The 21,268-nt window shown below is 38.6% G+C and overlaps 1 protein-coding gene across 1 annotated transcript in view; it reads left to right on the forward strand.

Moving 5' to 3' along the window:
• Positions 1-20,905, forward strand: part of LOC105231889 (uncharacterized) — a gene marked incomplete at its 3' end in the record, with an annotated part of 65,573 nt that extends 44,668 nt beyond the window's left edge. Inside the window, 9 exon segments of the mRNA XM_011213395.4 lie at positions 3,132-3,291; positions 12,433-12,617; positions 15,871-16,007; positions 16,139-16,316; positions 16,395-17,062; positions 17,126-17,306; positions 17,387-17,552; positions 20,100-20,319; positions 20,538-20,905. Of these exon segments, the coding sequence (XP_011211697.2) occupies positions 3,162-3,291; positions 12,433-12,617; positions 15,871-16,007; positions 16,139-16,316; positions 16,395-17,062; positions 17,126-17,306; positions 17,387-17,552; positions 20,100-20,319; positions 20,538-20,905 (2,233 nt within the window).
• Positions 20,906-21,268: the final 363 nt, after the last annotated feature.

Consider the following 21,268-nt stretch of genomic DNA (forward strand, 5'->3'; position numbering starts at 1 on the left):
GGGGAAAATTTCAAAGGAAAATATTTTAAACTCGGACATTACTACAGCATTTCTGGCAGTCCTTTGGAAAAAGATGCCTTCGCTTAGACAACAGAACTTTCCTGAATGGGAGTTGTTGTAGTGTCGACCGATTTTTATCTATTTTTGGCGAAACCACTTCTCATACAATCACCAATCATATGTAGGAAAATTAGATGTTCAAAAATTCTGTTATTAGTTATATGGGGCTAGGTCAAGTTTTTGAACAATTTTATCTATTTTAGGCTTAAGCTTGCACTGTTATGAACTTCACTTATTTTCATTGAAATAACTCACATAAGCTGATATATGCGGTATAAAATCACATGGAAGTTCAAAAATTGTTAAATTGGGTATATGGGAGCTAAGGGAAGTATTGACCCGATTCAACCCGTTTTTGATACACAAAGATACTATTAACCGGAAAAGACTATTTTAGAATTTTAATTGTATTTCATGAACGTGGCAGTCTAATTACGCTCATCTACGAACTCCGCCTTACTTTTTTGCCAAGCAACATGTGTACCAAGTTTCATCAAAATATCTTAACTTTTACTTAAGTTACAGCTTGCACGGACGGATGGAACATACAGACAATCCCGCGGATTTTAAGTCGTCTCATCTTTCGTTAGGTGAACAAAACTGTTTTACTCTGTATCAACAGTATAAAAATATGTATTTTAGTTAAGATCATAAACAAGATAAAAAGTAAAACAAAATAGTGGAATTGGTATTTTGGCAAACTTTTTTTACAAAAAAGACAATTTTTGGAGAAAATTTGTCGACGTTTTTTTTTTTTTAAGTTGTAATTATCAAAAAATCCTTCATTCAAAACCTTGTAAATTATAAATCGAAGACGCGTGAAAAACGCGTTTAAGGCGCATTTTTTCAATGCAAAATTTTTCGAAAAGGACCCGAAGCAGTATTTGGAACCATCGGATACGCCCTCTTATTGGATGGTTTATTTTTTTAACAGGAGCTACTATATCGAGTCTACATAGTTTACACCTGGACCTCCTCAAATTTTTGTGTTGACCTCCAATTTCAATTGCTAATTTAACCTTTTATTGCATAATATTTCCATAAAGATTATTCACATTGTTCTTCTGCTATTGGAGATTAAAAGCATCATTTCCTAATATTGCACTCGTTTCGCACTCATAAATGTGTATCTTCAGTCAGTAGCTCCAGGAAAAGTTTTCACCTTGTGCATAAACTGGTAGGGTTATACTTGCTAAATTATTTGTAGCACACCATTGGCTGAAATATGCTCAACTGCTCTGAAGACTTCGCTGCAGATAAATTACTGCACTTAAAAAATAATAATCTCGGCTTAGCTGCGCGACTACCTTAGCTTCTATATCCTTACCTTCGGTTTTCAATGAAAACTATCTGCTAACTTTGTTGTTGTTATTGTTATAGTTGGGTTTCCGCGAGTAGCAAGCCAATGCACAAATGCCAAGAAAGTTGTTCATTTGATTTTCACGTTTTCTCCATTTGTATGTGTGTATATATGTATTTAATTATGTAAGCAAACTGTGAGCAATGCTTACAACCATCCTTTCAGAACACTATACACACACACAGACACACACCCACATACGCGCATAGAGACAATTGTGTGTGCGCCATTTAGAAGTGTTTTTGCTTTCGTACGTTAATTACGCATTTGTTTCTATTACGTAAGTCAATGCGATGCCGTGCGATTGTGTTAGCGGCGGCGGCATGAGGTGAGCGGTGTGTGTTGCACGTTGCTTAATGTGAGAACGTCTTCAAAAGCGTGCCAGCTGTACTTGGGAAAATAGTTGTATAAGTGTTGTTGAGAAGTGACTTCCCGCCATGTAAATGTATGTATGTATGTATGTGTGAATAGTTCTTCGAAAGTAACGGCAGTGCTGGTTTGCTTGCATAAGTGCGAGTGCAAGCGCTCGCGCATGTATATGTGTGTACGAGTGAGAGTGTGTGAAATTGTATGTGTGTGGGTGCCTGTGTGCCTGTGTATGGGCGGCAATCACTTGTTGCCATAATTTTCGTTAATCTGGCGTAATGAGTTGTACGCCATTTTTGCCAAATTGTTTGGTGAGTGCCTGATAACAATGTTTGCACTAATTTGGTCTTTTAATGGTACTCCACTGACACTTGATGCGCTTTTAATTGCGCCAAACGCTTAAGAGTCGTCCACACTCACCATTCGATGGCGTTGCACAAGTGTTGGTGATTTTACGAGTATTATATTGTTGTTGTTGTTGTTGTTATAGCTAACTAACATCGCATGCCACGCCATTGATGGTGTCGACAATACTAAACTTGCCACACTAAGTACGTCCCGAACTCTGCTACCGCCCCGTTGTGTGGCTGTGTTTGCCCTCCTCTTCTAGTTCACTCTTCTCTTCACTGTTGCTCTTGCTAACCCCCCTCTCCCTTCTAGTGAGTGTGTGGGTGAGTTGTAGCGCCATCACAATTTTTGTAGTTATTGTTGTTGTATGTATTGTTGTTGTAGACGTGGTTTGCTTGCCTGTGGCGGCTGCTGTTTGTGTGTGTGCGCACTGTTGGCCGCCGTTCGGTTTCGGTTTTTATTGCATTCGTCGAGTTGCTGGGGAAATATGTACCTCCGCTGCTTCGGCGATGACAAAATGATTTGTTGCTGCTATTACGTGTACATTCGTGGCAATGCTGATGCTTCTAAGTGCGCGGCCGCGTATTGGTGTGTTTTATTCACTGTGCTTTCTTCGCAGCACTTCGCGCTGGCAACTGAAGTGGCCGCACGCCACTGAGTGCATTCGAAAATTCATGGGAAAAGTAAGCGATTCATTAGTTTCAAATTGTTGCGGTTTTTCAAACGCGTCATTCGCAATTACTCTGACTGTGCCAACTCAGCTGCTGCTGCAATGTAGTGCAATACACACACACAAACTCGGACAATGCAAGTGTGCTTTCGGGCGTGCATTTTCAATGTCACGCATACGCCCTGGCACACAAGGTTAAATATGCTTAATATATTGTACATATATAATATATGTACAAATAAATTTCTGGTTAAAAAATTGTAATAAAATATAAAATTTTCCGTATAAATACTTATAAAAAAATATTGTTTTCTTCTTTTTCCACAGTTTGATGTGCATGATTCAACAGCTGCCAATATGAGGTCCTTATCAAATGCTGGTGCTGATATTCTAACAAAACACTCGATTAATTCGTTGCTGGAACAACGCCAAGATTTCCTAAGTAGACGAAATGAGACTGCTGATGAGCTAATAACACCTTTAAATGGTGAGTTGTTTTGAAAAATTTCTCTACTCTCATAGAATTGTCTGATCTAATAATTCGAAAATTTACTAATGTCAAACAAAGCATAAATTTTGAGGAATTTGATTTACTGTCAACATCGTTTTTGTGAATATCAGCTAGTACTTAAATTTATATATTCAATCGCACTGCTGATACGGTTCCATTAAGACTCAGTGTACCTGGGTATATGAAGTGTTCTGAACAGGGGCATTCTAACATCATCTCCTTCTTTGCCTGCATCCCCTAAAACTTGGACTATGTTGTCACTGAGTCTACTCGTGCTGACTAAGGAACCGAAGGTCAGAAAAGGTTAGAGAGGGACATATACATATGTATGTATGTATATAAGGATCTCAGAGATGGCTGCTATTAAGATAGCAGTACATGTATCGCTTTGAAATAGAGCCAATATCATAGAGGTGGGCGTTAACTTTGAAAGCAGAATGGTTATACATACTAGCATTGAACTCGCTCAGAGCGCGTTCAAAGTTCTTCTTTTTTTTTATTTTCGAAGGGGGTATCTTTCATAGATACCGTCATTCCTATACGGGCTATACGATTCATACTGCACGCCTTTCTGGACTACTCTACTATATTTCTTCTGTTCTCGTTACTTCGTTACCTTTCTTTTTTTTCTCGGTTCCTGGAGAGCATTGCACTTTATTCCAAACGTGTTTGCTTCGTATTATGTGGTGCACAATATTTTCTGTGGAGTCACATGTTCGTTGATAATAATCTCTAAGTCGTATCTCCCTGCCTCGAATTTCGGAAAGTAAAGAAAATATGCTGCACGTTTTCGCTGCCATTACCGCCGAATAAGCATTCTGTTCCGTTATCGTGACCATATTTATAGAAATATTGTCGGAAGCATCCGTGTCCGAACAGGAATTGTGTCAGGTAGTAATCAGTGTCGTCGTGCTTTCTCTCCACCCATGCTTGCACCTTCCCTATTAGATTGTACATCCACCTTCTGTTTTCTGCCACGCCCCAGCGCCTTTGTCTGTTGTAAGACGTCTTCCAATGCTTCTGGATTTTTCGTAAGCTCTGTTGGGATCTAATGACATTATGTCCGACGATATGATACCCGCTATGACTCCACAAGGCAGCTGGATACCGTGCGGAATTCATAAATAACCCTTATTGCACTTAGCCGCGTCAGAGATCTTACTTTCTTGACGTATACATTTTTAACCTCAAGCGTTACGACTGCCCAGTATTCCTCTGCGCCGTGCATCCACCTCATTCTTTGGATAGTCTTGCTTGCCACAGCGGTCATTTTTGGTTGACCTGTGCTTAGGAAATCCAAATTGGATTGCAAGCAGCGAGTAAAGAACTCTGAAAAGTTACTCGCTTCGTGTGTTATAGCAATTTTTAAGGCCTTTTTGGGGATTTCATCGAAACCTGGTGCTTTGATATTTCCAAACCTTTTGACTGCATTTATCACTTCATCATCGGCGATCGATGGTACGTCTATTATCGTAGACATAGTCAAAGTTAGTCAAGAAATTACTGTACTCACTAATGCTATTGCAATAATCTGTTTCTTTATCCGATTTGTTTAAGTGCCTGCCCACAGTGGAATCTGTGGAAAGCAGATGAGCTTACAAGAAAAGTCACAACTTTCCCAACTACATATATCAGATGGCAAATAATCCTAGATCACCTATGTATTTGACGCTGGATGGATCTCATTTGACATATAGAGAAGATTCACTGCACAACTTATTCTTAGCAAAGTTCAACTTGTCGAAACCGGAAGTATACACGATGGAAATTGAGGTTTTTCCACTTTAGGCACCTTAGACCCTATTGTCTAGCTTTTGCATGCCTGAGAGTGATACATCGGTATTGATATTAGTCGCTTTAACAAATGTGTCGTTGCCTCAAAATACTTTGTCGATTTGTGAGCCCCTACCTAGCCTTACATGCTAAGGATTTTTGAGTTCCAATATAATCAATTCTGATTGAGAGGAACCACTTTTCTTAAACGCTTACTAGCAATACTGCATTAGCTATTTACTTCAGTAGCTTTCCTTTTAGGTCAAAAGTGAATAATATTCTGCATAAAGAAAGTCACTTATTGTTTCCACAAAAACTTCTATAATTTTTAAAAACATTTTGGTATAGTTTTCTTGTTATTCAAAGCCTCTGCAGTCAAATTGCTTTCGATGTCAACTAAAATATATAATTTTTCCAAGATCCACTTTATCACTGCACAAATTGTTTATTTGGCCATTAAAATTCATTTCAATTTTCCAAGAAGAAAATCCGGCTTTTAAATGTAACCTCAGAGAGCACAGAGTGCTTAGTTGCTCATTCTCTGGCATTTCTGTCTTCGTGATGACCATTGTATTTACATTGTCTAGCTCGCTTCGGCCAAATCTCTTGGTAATTCATTTTATACTATGTATTTTGTCTATCAAATTCGTGTTAGCGACACTCAAAAATATTTGGCATCCATCCATTTTTATCATTTTTTTAACTTATACTGTTATATTACGCATATTTGCATACAGATTGGAATATTACCTCCAAGAGATCGTAAAATTTAAGTTTAAATTTAAACTTGAACACAAGTCTAGCCATTGGAAAATTTTCCAATTGAAAATTAATTCAACACTTTGTAGTACGTAGCACACTGAGATGAACAATAGCACACAACGCCTTCTTCTCCAGGATCCGTTGAGTTGTAATTGGTGTTGTAATTGGTAGTATTCATTTTTATTTTTAGAGCTGTTGTATGTTTTTTATACCTAGGTAGAGTATATTAAGTTTGTCACGAAAGTTGTAAATCTCAGAAGAAAGGTTGGAGACTGCATTAAATAGATATGTAAGTGATCAGCATAACGAACTGAGTCGATTTAGCCATTTCCGTCAGTATCTCATTTTGTCTACCCGTCTATATAGTGCATATGCGAACTAAGTAGTCTCTCAGCTTTTGAGATAACGATCTGAAATTTGGCACACGATCTTGTCTTTTCAAAAATCTGCTCCTTTATCGGAACCGCAGAAATCGGACTACTATAGCGTATAGCTGTCATACAAACTGAACAACCAGGATTAAGTGCTTGTAGGGAAACATTTTTCATTTAAAAATATATATTCAAGAAACTTGGTATCGGTAATTGTTTAAGGCAATAATGCAGCTTGCATAGAGATTTTTTAGATCCGCTCAATATAACATATATTTGCCTTACAAACTGCAGGATCGAAATCAAGGTCTCATAAGGAATCTTTTATATTCTTCTTCTTTATTGGCCGGGTTTACAGCAGAACGCCAGTCCTTCTTCCTTCTCGCTGTTTGTCGGCAATTGGAGATTCCAAGTGTAGCCAGGTTCTTCTCCAACTGGTCTTTCTATATCTTCCCCTGCTTCCCCCGGCGGGTACTGCGACGAATACTCTCAGTGCTGGAGTGTTTTCATCCATTCAAAAATGTTCCGCGGAATCTTTCTCTCAAAAACTCGTGACGTGACTTGTAGAATTTGGTCTTTGTACATTGAGCACATTTTTGCAAGGGTTATTCTGCGTTGGATTTCGAGGCTTACGTTTTCGTTGGTGTTAATACTGGCTCCAAGATAGATGAATTTATCTACGACCTCGAAGTCGTAGAATGGGACAACTGTTTGTTTGATGACAGTAGATATTTCGTTTTGTCCTTTTTTGTCCAACCTGGAGAAAGCAGAACTAAAGGCGCGTTGTTATGGTCAATGGTATCGATGTCATCGTCCTACGCCAGCAGCTGTACACTCTTAAAAAAGATTATACATTCTCTATTAAGCTCTGCAGCTCATAGATTGAACACACACGATAGAAAATCTCCTTGGCTGAGACCTCACTTGGTATTGCACGTCTCGTAGAGGTCATTCGCGATCCTGACGGAGCTTTTGGCGCTGGCCAACGTCAGCTTACACAGCCGTATTAGCTTTGCGGGGATACCAAGTTCAGATATAGCGTCATGGAAGCAGTTTCTTCTTCTTATTCTTCCAATCAATTTGTAGACGGTGAGCTTCAGTCTTTCACGTACGATCGATAGAACCGTATATGCGATATTGAGGAAGCTTATTCCGCACTAGTTGGCGGAGATTGTGGGGTCTCTCTTTTTGTGAATTGGGCAGAGCACACTTAAATTCCAATCGTCGGGCATGCTTTCGTCCGACAATATTCTACAAAGAAGCTGCTCCTTATCTCTTTTTCGCCGCCGTATTTGAATAGATCGACCGGCAAAACATCAGCCGCCGCCGCTTTGATGTTCTTCGGACGCACAATTGCTATTCGAGGCTCATCGTAATCGGACAATGGAACATCTTTTTCATAATAAATTGGGAAATCGGGTTCGCAATCTCCAGATGCTACACATTTACTGCCGTTCCCTAACTTCAGTATGCTTTGAACATCAGCAACTATATCACCACTTTGCCACCGCCTCTTTTCGTAGAATTTTCGAGTATTACCCTTGTCAGCCAGTTTATCAAGCTCACGCATTTCGGCCTCATCCTTTTGTGTGTTCATATGCGCCTCGCTTCCCTCTTCAACTCTTGGCATATATCCCAATCCGCACATGTTGTGGTCGACCGCAACATTGCATGGTACCCTGTCCGCTTTCTATCCACTGCAACACGACAGTCTAATCGTACCAACTGTTCGTTCGACCTTTCTGAAAACCGATGGTTTCAGTTGCAGCTGTCCCAAAGTTCCCTTATACCGCGCACTCTCATATAGCAAGTTTACAAGTCGAATAGGAAACCGAAGTCGATCAACTTCAACCCATTTAGAGAGGTATCGTCATGGAGGCTGAATTTTTCAACTATTGTTGCAAATATTGCCTTCTTTGCCCCACCCTGGCGTTAAAATCGCCAAGCACAATTTTGACACCGTGGGGTGGGAGTTGAGGCATTGATGCGCTCCAAGAGCTCATAGAAAATATTTTTGGTCACATCGTCCTTCTCCTCTGTCCGAGTGTGGTCGCAAATCAGCGATATGTAGAAGAACTTCGATTTGATGCGGATTGTGGATATACGTTCATCCACCGAATTGAATGCCAGGACTCGGCGATGGGGTCTCTCCCCCACTTCGAATCACATACCGAACTTGCACACTTTTATATGGCCGCTATAGTAAATGCCACAAGGACCTATTCGTCTTAGTCCTTGTCCCATCTATCGCACTTCTTGAGCGACGGTGATGTCAGAATTTACTCTTAAGAGACCGGTCATTTCAGGTACATGCCCATCACTCGTAATTTTGTATATGTATATGTAAAGTAAAATACCCTGAGCATGGAATGTCCGGTCCCTTAATTAGGACAGTACCGCTGCCCAGCTGACGACACCGATGTTATATAAAATTGTCCACTAGAAATCTAAATTTTCATTCTGATGATTGGTTTATTGTATATTTTTCAAAATCCCAGAATGGTAACGCTTTCTAAGAAGTAATAATTTTATATGTTTGGTAAGTAAAAGCACTCATATTTCACCACTCTCGAGTCACTCTCTTTTTTTGGAGCACAAACCCAAATTAAATTACGAATTTAAAAGAATATATACAACTCAATAGAAAATATCGAAATAAATATTGATTTAATCATTCAAAACTGAAGAATCCTTCGACCAACACCATATTCAGGCGATTTTGGCAATTGAACGCTGTGACAGCATTAGAAGCGAGTTGACCGACAATAAACACATACAAACAACGCATATACTTTACAATTCGTACAAATATTTGCACACATACATACATATATATTTGCAGTTAATTATATTTGCATATACTTCAGTGGTTTGCTGTGTTTGTGCGCCTTGTGGGCAATGAAAAATTCGAAGAAATATATTATTTGGCCAGTATTTATGCTGAGCGGACGCCAAGTATACGCTACTGAGCCTATTGGCATGAAACGCCATCGCCTTCTAACCGAATTGAGCACCGAAGGCGGAAAAACACACACCATACATACACACATACACATGCATGCTTTTAATTTATTATATTTGCTTTATACTTGAAAAGTTTAAAAGAAAACTGAAAGAGTAGGCAAAGGAAATGCAGAATGTCAAAGGCAAAATGGCGGCAAAGTCGAACTAATATTATGGCAACATACTTAAGAATGTAATATACCGTTATATGTACATATATATATGTGTGCGTTTGAAGCTGCTCACATTGGGGAATGCGGCTGTGTTGGCGACGCCAACAACAACTAAACAACGCACTCATGGTTGCATGCAACAACGGCAATAGTAATACTAATAGTTGCAGAAATAAAAATTACTACAGATAAATTTGATTTATTGTGGGCATATTTCATTGCATTAACAGGCATTATTATTGCTTGCTTTCGAGTGCAAGTCATACAAACAATTGCACACACACGCACTGCATGTAAATATATTTCTGTTTTGTTTGTTGTTTCTGTTAGCCTTCTTCAGCGTTGTCCCCAAGCTGTCGTGTTATACGCCTAGTACCAATTGACTTCAGTTGTCGCCATGTTTAACGAATTTTATACAGCGTTGCATTTACTGCACTTATACGTATACGTAATAAAGGGTGTATTGATTAGAGTTGTCAGATTGGAAAAAATCGGCTAATGTTGTATTTTTCAAAAGAAATGAAAACAATTGATAGGGAAAGTTGAGGGAAAACAAGCAAGCAATAGTTAAATATCAAAGCCGAGCGCATATTTTCAGAATTTTCAAATTTGTCACCAACTGACAAAAAAAAAACATTTTCACGTATTTTAAAACAAATCCTTATTATTACCTTGAAAAAAAGTTTCTTTTGAGCCAAAACAAGCAAGTTAACATCTAATAAAATTTTCGGCTGAGGTGGCTCTTAGTGTCTACAGCGAATGACTTTTGATGGCTTCAATGAACTCAGCGATTTCACAGCGATCTAAATCTGGCAAATACGGTGGCTAAATGATAACCCTGGTTTGGCCAAGAAGGCAGTCATAATGATGCTAGAAAGTGATGACGAATTATCGTGGTGAAAAATCCATGTATTTTCACAACTCAGATCATTTTCGACGAATTGCTTCACGTAGAGGACTCAAAATGCTCAAGTAGTATTCCTTATTGACTGTTCATGTAGAAACACACCACTGTGATCAAGGGAAGCGATAAACTAAAAGGAAACCATTAGTATAATTTTTTACCAACTCCACTAAATCGTTTGACAGTTTCGTCGTCGTTGGTGAATATAGAGTTTTCAGCTACATTGTTAAGGGGTGAGCCTGCTTTAGAGGCTTCAAAAAATCTATATTTTCAAAGATTTTTTTGGAAAGGAAAGGAATGTCTGATTAAAATGAAACTTTTAGAATTTATTCTTATATATTTGAAGAGTCCTCTCAAATTTTTTTATTATTATACATTAGATATTCTTCATGTTTGAAGAAATTTACGGAGGCGCCTCGAGTGTACAATTTCTGTGTGGCGGGCAAGATATAGGTCGCAATTTTCATCTCAAACAAAAAAACAAAAGAAATTTTTAATTTTCAAAAGTCTAATTCCTAAGTGAACCAAAAAAATTCAACAAAAAGTGAAAAAATCAACAATTTTTCGCAGACTAAAAAAAAAATGCATTTTAAAAAAATTTACTTTAAATCGTTTAAAAACCGATTAATGTTAACTTTCTTAAGGAATTTTAGGTTCATCTAGAAAAAAATTTAATTCCAAATCCAACGCATTTTGATTCGTTTCGATAGGACGGTTACTTTTTTTTCTATCTTGCCCGCTAATTCAGTAAAATCGTAAAAATTAAAAACCGAGAAATCGCCCGTCAAAATTTTCGCTTTCTGCTCAATCGCTCATATATCTACTAGACGCTCGGTCACTATTTTCCTTCTAGCTTCGAAAATATTTCGAATTTCCATTTATAACTTTGGGGACATATTCTTAGATATTTTTTAAAGAGATTTAAGCAAAAAAAATAATCAATTTTTTTAAGCTTCTAAAGCAGGCTCCCTCCTTAAGAGCCACTCGTTGAATTTGCTAACATATTAAGTGGTTTATGTGGTATAAAGTCAAAAAGAATTTAGAAAATTGTTAATTTAGGTTGTTAAATTAGGGATTTATCTTTATACTGGACATTCTCGGTCTACTTTGATTTACATTGTGACAAAAAAGCATACGAAAATTGTAGAAAAGCAAAATATTTAATTATTCATAAATAATTATTTTGTCGCCTACAAAGTGATCGCAACCAGATATAATACACTGATACCACAATACTTCCAGTCCTCGAAACACTTTTCATAAGCACTTTTTGGGTTAACCTTTAGCTCCTTCAGCGAATTTTGCTTTATCTCTTCAACGAGTCGAACCTTGATTTTTTAGCAGCTTTTACTAGTTTTTTTGACTTCAATCCGATGATTGTTAACTTGTTTGTATGTCAAACTCACAAATAGTTATAATGCTCTCCATAAATGTGGGATCGGAATTCGCACGATCAAGTACGTCCAAAGAGATCTGTCCACGGTACTCTTTAAAAATAAAAAAAAACAGTTTTAACGGTAGGTGTCAAGCACGAATGTGATTCATACCCGAAATATCCACCGAAAATCATTCGAGCGGTCTCACGAGAGATCGCGAGCTCTCTTGCCATCTCTCTAACTCTTGCCGGACGATTTTCAAGCGTCTGATCCTTCATTTTTTTATTATTTATAACAGTTGAAGATGTCAAAGGTCCGTCCAGAACGAGGCATGTCTTTAACTATCTCTCGACCGTCTGAATCACCGTAAGCCTTTTCCAACATTCGCAACGATTCCGCAGACGAATTTTGGTTAGAAATAGCAGGGAGCACCCTGTTTAGCGTACAAAAATATTCTTCGTTGTTTTGCACTTTGTCATTATTTGGGTTTTTAAGTGTGAGCGGCAGTTAGCAGCCTGTCAACCAATTAGAACGGAGCTGCGTCCGCTCATTATCATTGTAAATCTAATGTAGGCAAATGCGGAACTCTGCATATGACAAAATAAATGCATTCTCCTTCTTTTCAGCTTTAGCAGCATATAATGAAAAATCAAACTCAAAATTATTGAGCTCCAAAAACATACACTCAAATATTAAAATATATTTCAAATTCTATATATATTAAGCTCCTTCATTACTTTTTATCTCTCCAATAGAACCTCCGATTGCCATTAATGATTTCCTTGGCTTTGGCAAATCGAGCACAAATCCGTTGCTGTTGGGCACCAATGGGGACACGCTGTCTACATCGATGGCCGCCTACACGCCATTAACACCGAGTTCATCGCAATCCTCTGCCTCGCCCGGTACCCTGTCAGCGAATTCTTTTGATATCTTTCAGGTGAGTATTTTTATTGCGAATTATCGGAAGTTAAAAGCTTTGCCCTATTTGGCATCAGCTAGCGTCTGCCACCAAATAACCGTAATAATATTGCAGCTAATTGTTTTTGTTATTTTGCACAGTAGTGTGTTAAATGCACCCATTTGCACTGCACTGCGGCTTTACTTAAATATAAATATGCTTAACTAACATACAATATAAAGAAGTACATAACTGCTTACATGCCTTGATGTAGTTTACTTAATCACGCTTATAAGTTTGCTGTAAGTTATTGTTGTAAAAAATATGCAGTTAGTCCAATATTAGGAATGTATACGAGTATAGAAATATACAGTTAGAATTCTTTAAATAGTAATTAAAAAAAAAAAAACAATTAAGGAAAGGCTAAGTTCGGATGCAACCAAACAATTATATATATGTATATAGGGTGGCGCAAAAGTAATTCTCCTATCAGAAGATGCTTTAAATTTTGAAATTGACCTCTGCGAAATACACGTAAATAAACAACGGTACGCTACACTGCTCCAGAACGCGGGTTATTGGTGACTATTTATTTGACCAATAATAGGTCGGTGACGTTGGCTCAACGTGAATTTCGTCGCATATTTCCTGGCCGTTCGGCGCCTACTGGTGAAACACTGCGACGATTAGCCGCTCGCCTCGAAGAGACTGGCACAACATGAGATGCTGCCAGGTGTGGCAGACCCCGGAGTAGCCGTTCTGCAGAGAATATTGCTGCTGTTGCTGATGATGTCATGAAAATCCGCGTGTAACCCACGAAGAGCCATTACACCCGCTCAAAGCCACTGTATGGCGTGCTGTTTCCGCTGGAGGAGTCATTGGACCTTTTTTCTTCGAAGACGTCGCACGGTTACTGTGAGTGGTGTGGTGAGCACTACAGGGCAATGATCAACGAGTTCTTTTTGCCGCAACTTGATGAATTGGGATTGGAAAACATGTGGTTCCAACAAGACAGTGCAACGGCACATACTGCACGTGCCACAACCGATATGCTGAAGGATGCATTTCTCGGGCGCCTAATCTCCCGTTTTGGCGATTTGTACTGGCCAGCAAGATCGCTTAATTTGAACGCTCCAGACTTCTTTTTGTGCGGCTTTTTGAAGTCGCGGGTTTATGTCACGGAGCCTCAGACTCTTGCATATCTTATAGACAACATCCGTCAAGAATGTGAGGACCTATCGCCGGAAGTTCTGGCCAAAGTGATGGAAAATGCCATAAAAAGGGCTCAAACGACAATCAACTGTGGCGGCGGCCATTTACATGATATCATATTCTCGTCTTGATTAAAAAAATTAAAAATACAAAATAAAAATAATCTACAAGCAGAATCAAAGTTTTTGTTTACTAATAGACCGCGTCCAGCATGCAGTGAAGAAAATAAAATATACCAACCGTAGTTGGGACTGTGGAGAGTCGATTTGGAACCTCTCGGATAGACGTTTTACGACGAGCTCTTAAATTGAAAGAGTTCAAATTACAGTTATGAACAAGAACTGAAGCCGCTCAAACTTACCAAGCGACATCGCTTCGCTCTATGGGCAATCCTGTTTCGATTCAGACCTTGGAGCAAAACATCACGCGTGTCATTCGCCACTAATTGCGGTATAAAGTCACCTAGAAATTCGAAAATATTTATATTAGGTATATGGGGGCTCAGAAAGTATTGACCCGACTTAACCAGGCATACCATTGTCAGGGAAGGATTATCCATACGTTCATACGTTTTCGCTCATCTCCGAAGAGTTTCATCAAGATATGCCAATTTTTACTGAAGTTACGGCCTGCACAGACGGACGGACCGACAGACAAACTGTCATTTACATATACATATGTATATATAACCCTATATCTAACAAACATTTTCGCGCGACGTGTTTCTGTGAATGGTGCAAGCCGAAAATGCAGCGATCGTTTGAGCAGAGGTTTGCTATTAAATTCTGTGTGAAACTCAGTAAATATGCGACAGAGACAGTTGCTATGATCAAGCAGGCTTTTCCAGATATTGCTTTAGCAAGAAATGGTGTGTTTCAGTGGCACCAAACCTTTTTGGAGGGTCGAGAAAAGGTCGCTGATGAACACCGGAAGAATGAGCAAATCCAAAGTAAAAACTATGCTCATTGTCTTTTTTGACATCAAAGGCATTCACCACGAATTTGTTCCTCCTGGGCAAACCGTAAACGTCATGTTTTACGGGGAAGTTTTAAAGAGACTCAAACGAAGTGTCAATCGGATCCGACAAGACATCGTAGCCGAGTCAACGACAACGGCTCGGCTTACACCGTCTGTCTTGTGAACAGCTACCTAACCAAGGCCGGCATCCTAACACTTCCGCAGCTACGCCACAGCCAAGATATGTCCCCCCCTGGACTTTTTGTTTCTTTGCTCAAAAGGCCGTTGGAAAGGGATCCAAGCAGCATGCACCTCGGCTCTCAAGGCTATTCCGGAAAACGCCATCCGTCACGCCTTCAATGCTTGGAAATCACGTTGGCAACGCTACATCAATGCAGAAGAAGCCTATTTTAAAGTGTTTAAAGAATTGTAACGATTAGTTCAATGAATTCTTTTAAATCGACTCAGTCCTATTACTTCTCCCTGTACAAAGAACCGTTAGGTGAACAAAACTATTATACTCTGTAGCAACAGGTTGCATGAGTACCGGTTGCATGAGTGCACCGAAACTATAATATCTTTCACAAATAAAAAGATTCCTTCAAAAAACTTGGATCGGTCAGTAAGAACACATTAAAAATTTTAGAAGCTAAGTGAAAGTGGAAGATTTAGTCAGATTTGAAATAACACAATGGATTCATTAATCTTACTGTATATTCCAACCAGCATCTATTCACTGTCCTGAAACGGAAATCTGTGAAAAATTCGAAGGATCCATCAAGGATTAGACACAAAAAATTTTAGTGACAGACACCTAGATCAAAATAGACACTTAGCTCATATTTTATTTAATATATGTATGCATTAATTTACAAATATAATGTTGTGGTTATTTCAAATCGTTAAAAAAAGTAGTTTATAAATAAAAAACATACTAACATAAAATAATGCATTTAATAATTTTGTCTCTGCCTTTTTGCGCTGAAAAACTCTCCTCCAACTATTATTGACTATTATGGATTTTGATTTTTCATTTTAATACATTTATTGTTTATTTTCCTTTTCTTGTTGTATGTTCTTCTACTTTTTTCTTTAAATGAAATGGAAACGAATTTGATTTTAGTTTGAAAATGTTGCACAAAATAACACACCACTTAAGGTATTTCAAAGAAACATCAGCTTCGATTGTTCTGCACCTTTATCGCCAAGTACGCCCACCACTATTTACAATCGCTCTTTTCTCAATTCACCTTTAGTCAGGTAAAGCTCACTTTTAACTTTTTTAAAATAAATATTTTAACATTTCATATACACGTATTGCTCAAACGGCATCTTATCGGAAATAATATTTGAAAATTATTCTCTTTTTTCGTTGTAATTTGAAATTGTAGCGATGGCAGCAACTCATCGAGCGCCAATGGTCTATCGGTTGATTCGATACCGTTGATGTATCAAAATAATTTCGTGGGCAACGGCATTGGTGGTTGTCTCTCGAATAGTCGCTCGAACTCGCCGGAGAGTCAGAACAGCAATCAATCCAATGTGGAGCACAATTTGATAGATATGATCGTAAGTTGCCACAACCCAGTAAAAAATTTATTAATGGAAAATTTTTTCTTAAATTTTACTACCTTATAATCGCAACAGAACCTGCTCTCTGTGGCAGACAATAATGACTCGCAAATGGCACTGCAACAGCAGCAGCAACTGTCATCGCAATTGTCGCAACAACAACTAACACAGCTGTCAACGCAGCCGCAACAGCTGCCATCATCACTGCATTTCGAGCAGTCATTGCCGTTCGGGCAACAACAGCAGCAGCAAACATCTACTACCTCTCTGGGCAATCTGGGGAATGGCAATAACGGTATGTCGAGCTTTACCACAAATCTCTTCGACGAACAGCAATTGCAGAACTTCGATGCACTCACCGCTGTCGATTTGGAACTGTCAAAGCTGCAAAATATGCAGGCATTCAACACGCTCAAGCTATTGCAGGCACAGTCGCAACAGGTGCCACTGCTCAATCACTTGCTGCAGGGCTATAGCAATGGCATGAACCAGTTCAAGGGCTTGCCACAGCCACAAGCGCTACCGCAGTCGGCCGCCGCCGCAGATGCGCATTTGGACCGCGTTGCAAAGTTCTATCGCAGTTCGGCCGCACTCTATGATGCCACTTGCACTTGGAGCGGGCAGTTGCCGCCGCGTTCGCACCGCATGTTAAATTACTCGCCTAAAGTGTTTCTCGGCGGCATACCCTGGGACATAAGCGAACAATCGCTGATACAGATATTCAAGCCATTTGGACAAATTAGGTAAAGTATACATCAGTGCTTCTTCTTTTCAGCAGAGTATGGGACCGTTTTAATTTTCCACAGAGTCGAGTGGCCCGGCAAAGAGCAACAAGCGGCGCAACCGAAAGGTTATGTCTACATAATCTTTGAATCCGACAAACAAGTGAAGGCTCTACTATCCGCCTGCGTTTTACAAGTCGATGACTCACAGAGTGGTGGGATTTATTACTTCAAGATTTCTTCTCGACGTATCAAAGCCAAGGACGTAAGTTATTCAGCTTTTAAAAAAGCTTTGCTTCGATCAGCTAATTTTAAATTATTATAAACTCTTTTTCTTTTGTTTAGGTTGAGGTCATTCCTTGGATTATCGCCGATTCAAATTTTGTCAAGTCTACGTCGCAGAAATTAGATCCAACCAAAACCGTATTTGTAGGCGCATTGCATGGCAAGCTCACCGCAGAGGGCCTCGCAAAGATAATGGATGACCTCTTCGATGGCGTGCTATATGCAGGTGAGATTATTTACCTTTTACGCTATATTTTTATAAAACATTTAAAATTTTATGTGTAGTTTATTATGTGAGTAAAGAATTTTAATTGCAACATGACTAAAAATGGACATTTTCAAAAGTTTGAAATTGTTAGATGTGCACATAAATAAGTCGTTGTCAAGCTATAGAAACCCTATTTTTCAGAGCCTACTTAACTTGTATAGTTACTTCTCAACTAATATCAAGCCGCTGCCACAAATGGCAATAGCAAATTAGTCAATCGCTGTAATGCAGTAAGAGCCAATATCATATAAAGGGTGATTTTTTAAGAGCTTGATAACTTTTTTTTAAAAAAACGCATAAAATTTGCAAAATCTCATCGGTTCTTTATTTGAAACGTTAGATTGGTTCATGACATTTACTGTTTGAAGATAATTTCATTTAAATGTTGACCGCGGCTGCGTCTTAAGTGGTCCATTCGGAAAGTCCAATTTTGGGCAACTTTTTCGAGCATTTCGGCCGGAATAGCCCGAATTTCTTCGGAAATGTTGTCTTCCAAAGCTGGAATAGTTGCTGGCTTATTTCTGTAGACTTTAGACTTGACGTAGCCCCACAAAAAATAGTCTAAAGGCGTTAAATCGCATGATCTTGGTGGCCAACTTACGGGTCCATTTCTTGAGATGAATTGTTGTCCGAAGTTTTCCCTCAAAATGGCCATAGAATCGCGAGCTGTGTGGCATGTAGCGCCATCTTGTTGAAACCACATGTCAACCAAGTTCAGTTCTTCCATTTTTGGCAACAAAAAGTTTGTTAGCATCGAACGATAGCGATCGCCATTCACCGTAACGTTGCGTCCAACAGCATCTTTGAAAAAATACGGTCCAATGATTCCACCAGCGTACAAACCACACCAAACATTTTTCGGGATGCATGGGCAGTTCTTGAACGGCTTCTGGTTGCTCTTCACCCCAAATGCGGCAATTTTGCTTATTTACGTAGCCATTCAACCAGAAATGAGCCTCATCGCTGAACAAAATTTGTCGATAAAACACATTTCGAACCGAACACTGATTTTGGTAAAATTCAATGATTTGCAAGCGTTGCTCGTTAGTAAGTCTATTCATGAAATGTCAAAGCATACTGAGCATCTTTCTCTTTGACACCATGTCTGAAATCCCACGTGATCTGTCAAATACTAATGCATGAAAATCCTAACCTCAAAAAAATCACCCGTTAGTATAGTGTTTTATAGTAGATAGAGTGCCCTATATGGAAATTGTCTTATTCGAAAAGTCCTCCTTGAAAACATCAATGGTCCATATTTATTTCAAAACTTAATATGGAGCTAACGTCGCCCTTAAAAGTGAGCATAAGAGGAAAATGTTCACGATTTCTATTTATGCAAAAAACCATTTCTTTAGACCACATTTACAGTACATAGTAAATTATTTCAAATTTGAGTAATGTGGAAATATGTATGTACGTCAAGATAATAGTCTAAGGTCTGGTGTTTGTAGAAAATTAGATCTATGGTCGCCCTAAGACACAGTCGTGATAGCCATAAGTACAAAATTCGAAATGAATAATGTATTTTCTAATCAAGGTTAAAAACTTTCAAACCACTTTTCCACAAAACTTCATAATCAATCAATCTCACAACAAAATTTTCAGATCACTAGCCAGCTGACCTTTAAGAACTGTGGAGATATTAGGTCGAGAACGTCTTGTGACGGAGAACTTTCTTTTTTACTAGGGACTACATCAATAAATAATTAGTTTGGTCCAATAACCAGAAAAAACAGTCCTTTTGCCATATAGCGCTATCGAATCTCTGAGTTTTCCGACATGATGATGCTCAGTTTTCGGAACCGTAGACATAAGACTACTATAAGAGAAACCTATTATATGGTGGGTCATCTAACGTTTTTAATTTGAATTATATCTATTTTTCAGTAAAAAGTCTATAATTTACGAAATTGTCGCTATTCATTACTGTCTACCGAAATTGGTCTTCAGAAGATCGTTTGACCGAGGATGGTAATTTTTACGAAAAATCTTTCTCTTCGGACGCTCGTTTCCACCTCGATGGTTAATTTGGCAGAATTGTCGCATTTGGGGCACAGAAAACCCGCACGTAATCGTCGAGAAGCCAATGCACCCAGCACGAGTCACTGTATGGTGCTGATTTTGGTTTGGGGAATCATCGGCCCATTTTTCTTCGAAAATAAAGAAACCGTAACCATCAATGGTGATTCGCGCTTGACTCAACTTTTGGGAGACATATCCGCAGCCAACATTTGAAAGAGATAATCTTTAAAAACTAAATGCCAAAGAATATTCTTTCGAATGATAAAAAACATTCCACATTCAATTTGAAGTTTCTGTGATTTTTCGTTAAAAAAGTGTGGAACCTCGAAATAGATCATCCTTTATAAATTATCAGCAGATAAGCTGAAGCTATTTAGCCACGTCCGCCCTTCAGTTTTTGAGGTTTAAGAAAATTTATACTTGTCATTTCCTTTCCATGACAATTATCAACTAATGTAATACACACTATTTTGTTTCAAGGTATTGATACCGACAAATACAAGTATCCCATTGGTTCCGGACGCGTTACTTTCAACAACAATCGCTCGTACATGAAGGCGGTTTCGGCGGCATTTATCGAAATACGCACGTCTAAGTTCACAAAAAAAGTGCAGGTGGATCCATATCTCGAAGACTCGCTCTGCTCTATCTGTGGTGTGCAGCATGGACCTTACTTCTGTCGCGAATTGTCGTGCTTTAGGTGAGTTAAAATTAAAAAAAATGTAATTTCGAAAAATAATCAAGATATTATATAAAGAGTATTCAAGTATTCAAGTATTAAACAGAAAAAAGCATATTTCCTTACAAATATTTTTTTATACATTATTTTTTCCATAATTATTTTCTAATACATTTTTTTGAGAACATTTAATATATTTTATTAATTTTGACTTTTTTGATTTTTTGATTTAATATCAGATACTTTTGTCGCGCCTGCTGGCAGTGGCAACATTCCTCCGACGGCGTCAAGAATCATAAGCCGCTCACGAGAAACTCCAAGTCGCAAATGTTAGTGGGGATTGGGCCGGCGTCCTCCACAGCTTCCTTGTCTTCCTTGAGCTCGACACCACAGCCACAGCAACAACAACAACAACCGCAATTGCACTCGCAGCATACGCCACCACAATCGCAACAACATCAACATCAGCAGCAACAGGCGCATGCTCATCAGAATCATCTGAATGGTGGCGGCTTTCAGTTGGAGCATGCGCAGCAACAACAAACCAACTCTCACATGCAGCGCTTGAATCAATTGCAGCAGCAGCAACATCAGCATCAACAACAACGCCAAAACCGCACATCGCCACAACCCATGTTTCAGCTGAACCAGCAATTACAACACCAACAACAACAACAAAATCAGCAACAATCTATTTTTTAAGCCGTGCTTTGCTAGCGTTAAGCCAAAAACTCAATGGAATTGTTAAGTTGCTAGTTGAACTAGCTTATCACACAAACCTATATCTACATATACTATACTCGTATATCTATATATACCATATATCGACATATAACCAATTGAATAGTGTGTAAATTAATTTAGTTACAAACCTACTTTCTTTTACTATTATCTCTTTTTTTTTGTTTCTTCTTTATGATTTTTGTTAGACCTAATTGTAAGCAAACACAAAATGTAGTTTATCATTTAC

This window comes from Bactrocera dorsalis, chromosome 2 (genome assembly GCF_023373825.1).
Source record: "Bactrocera dorsalis isolate Fly_Bdor chromosome 2, ASM2337382v1, whole genome shotgun sequence".
In the NCBI taxonomy this organism is placed as follows: Eukaryota; Metazoa; Arthropoda; class Insecta; order Diptera; family Tephritidae; genus Bactrocera; species Bactrocera dorsalis.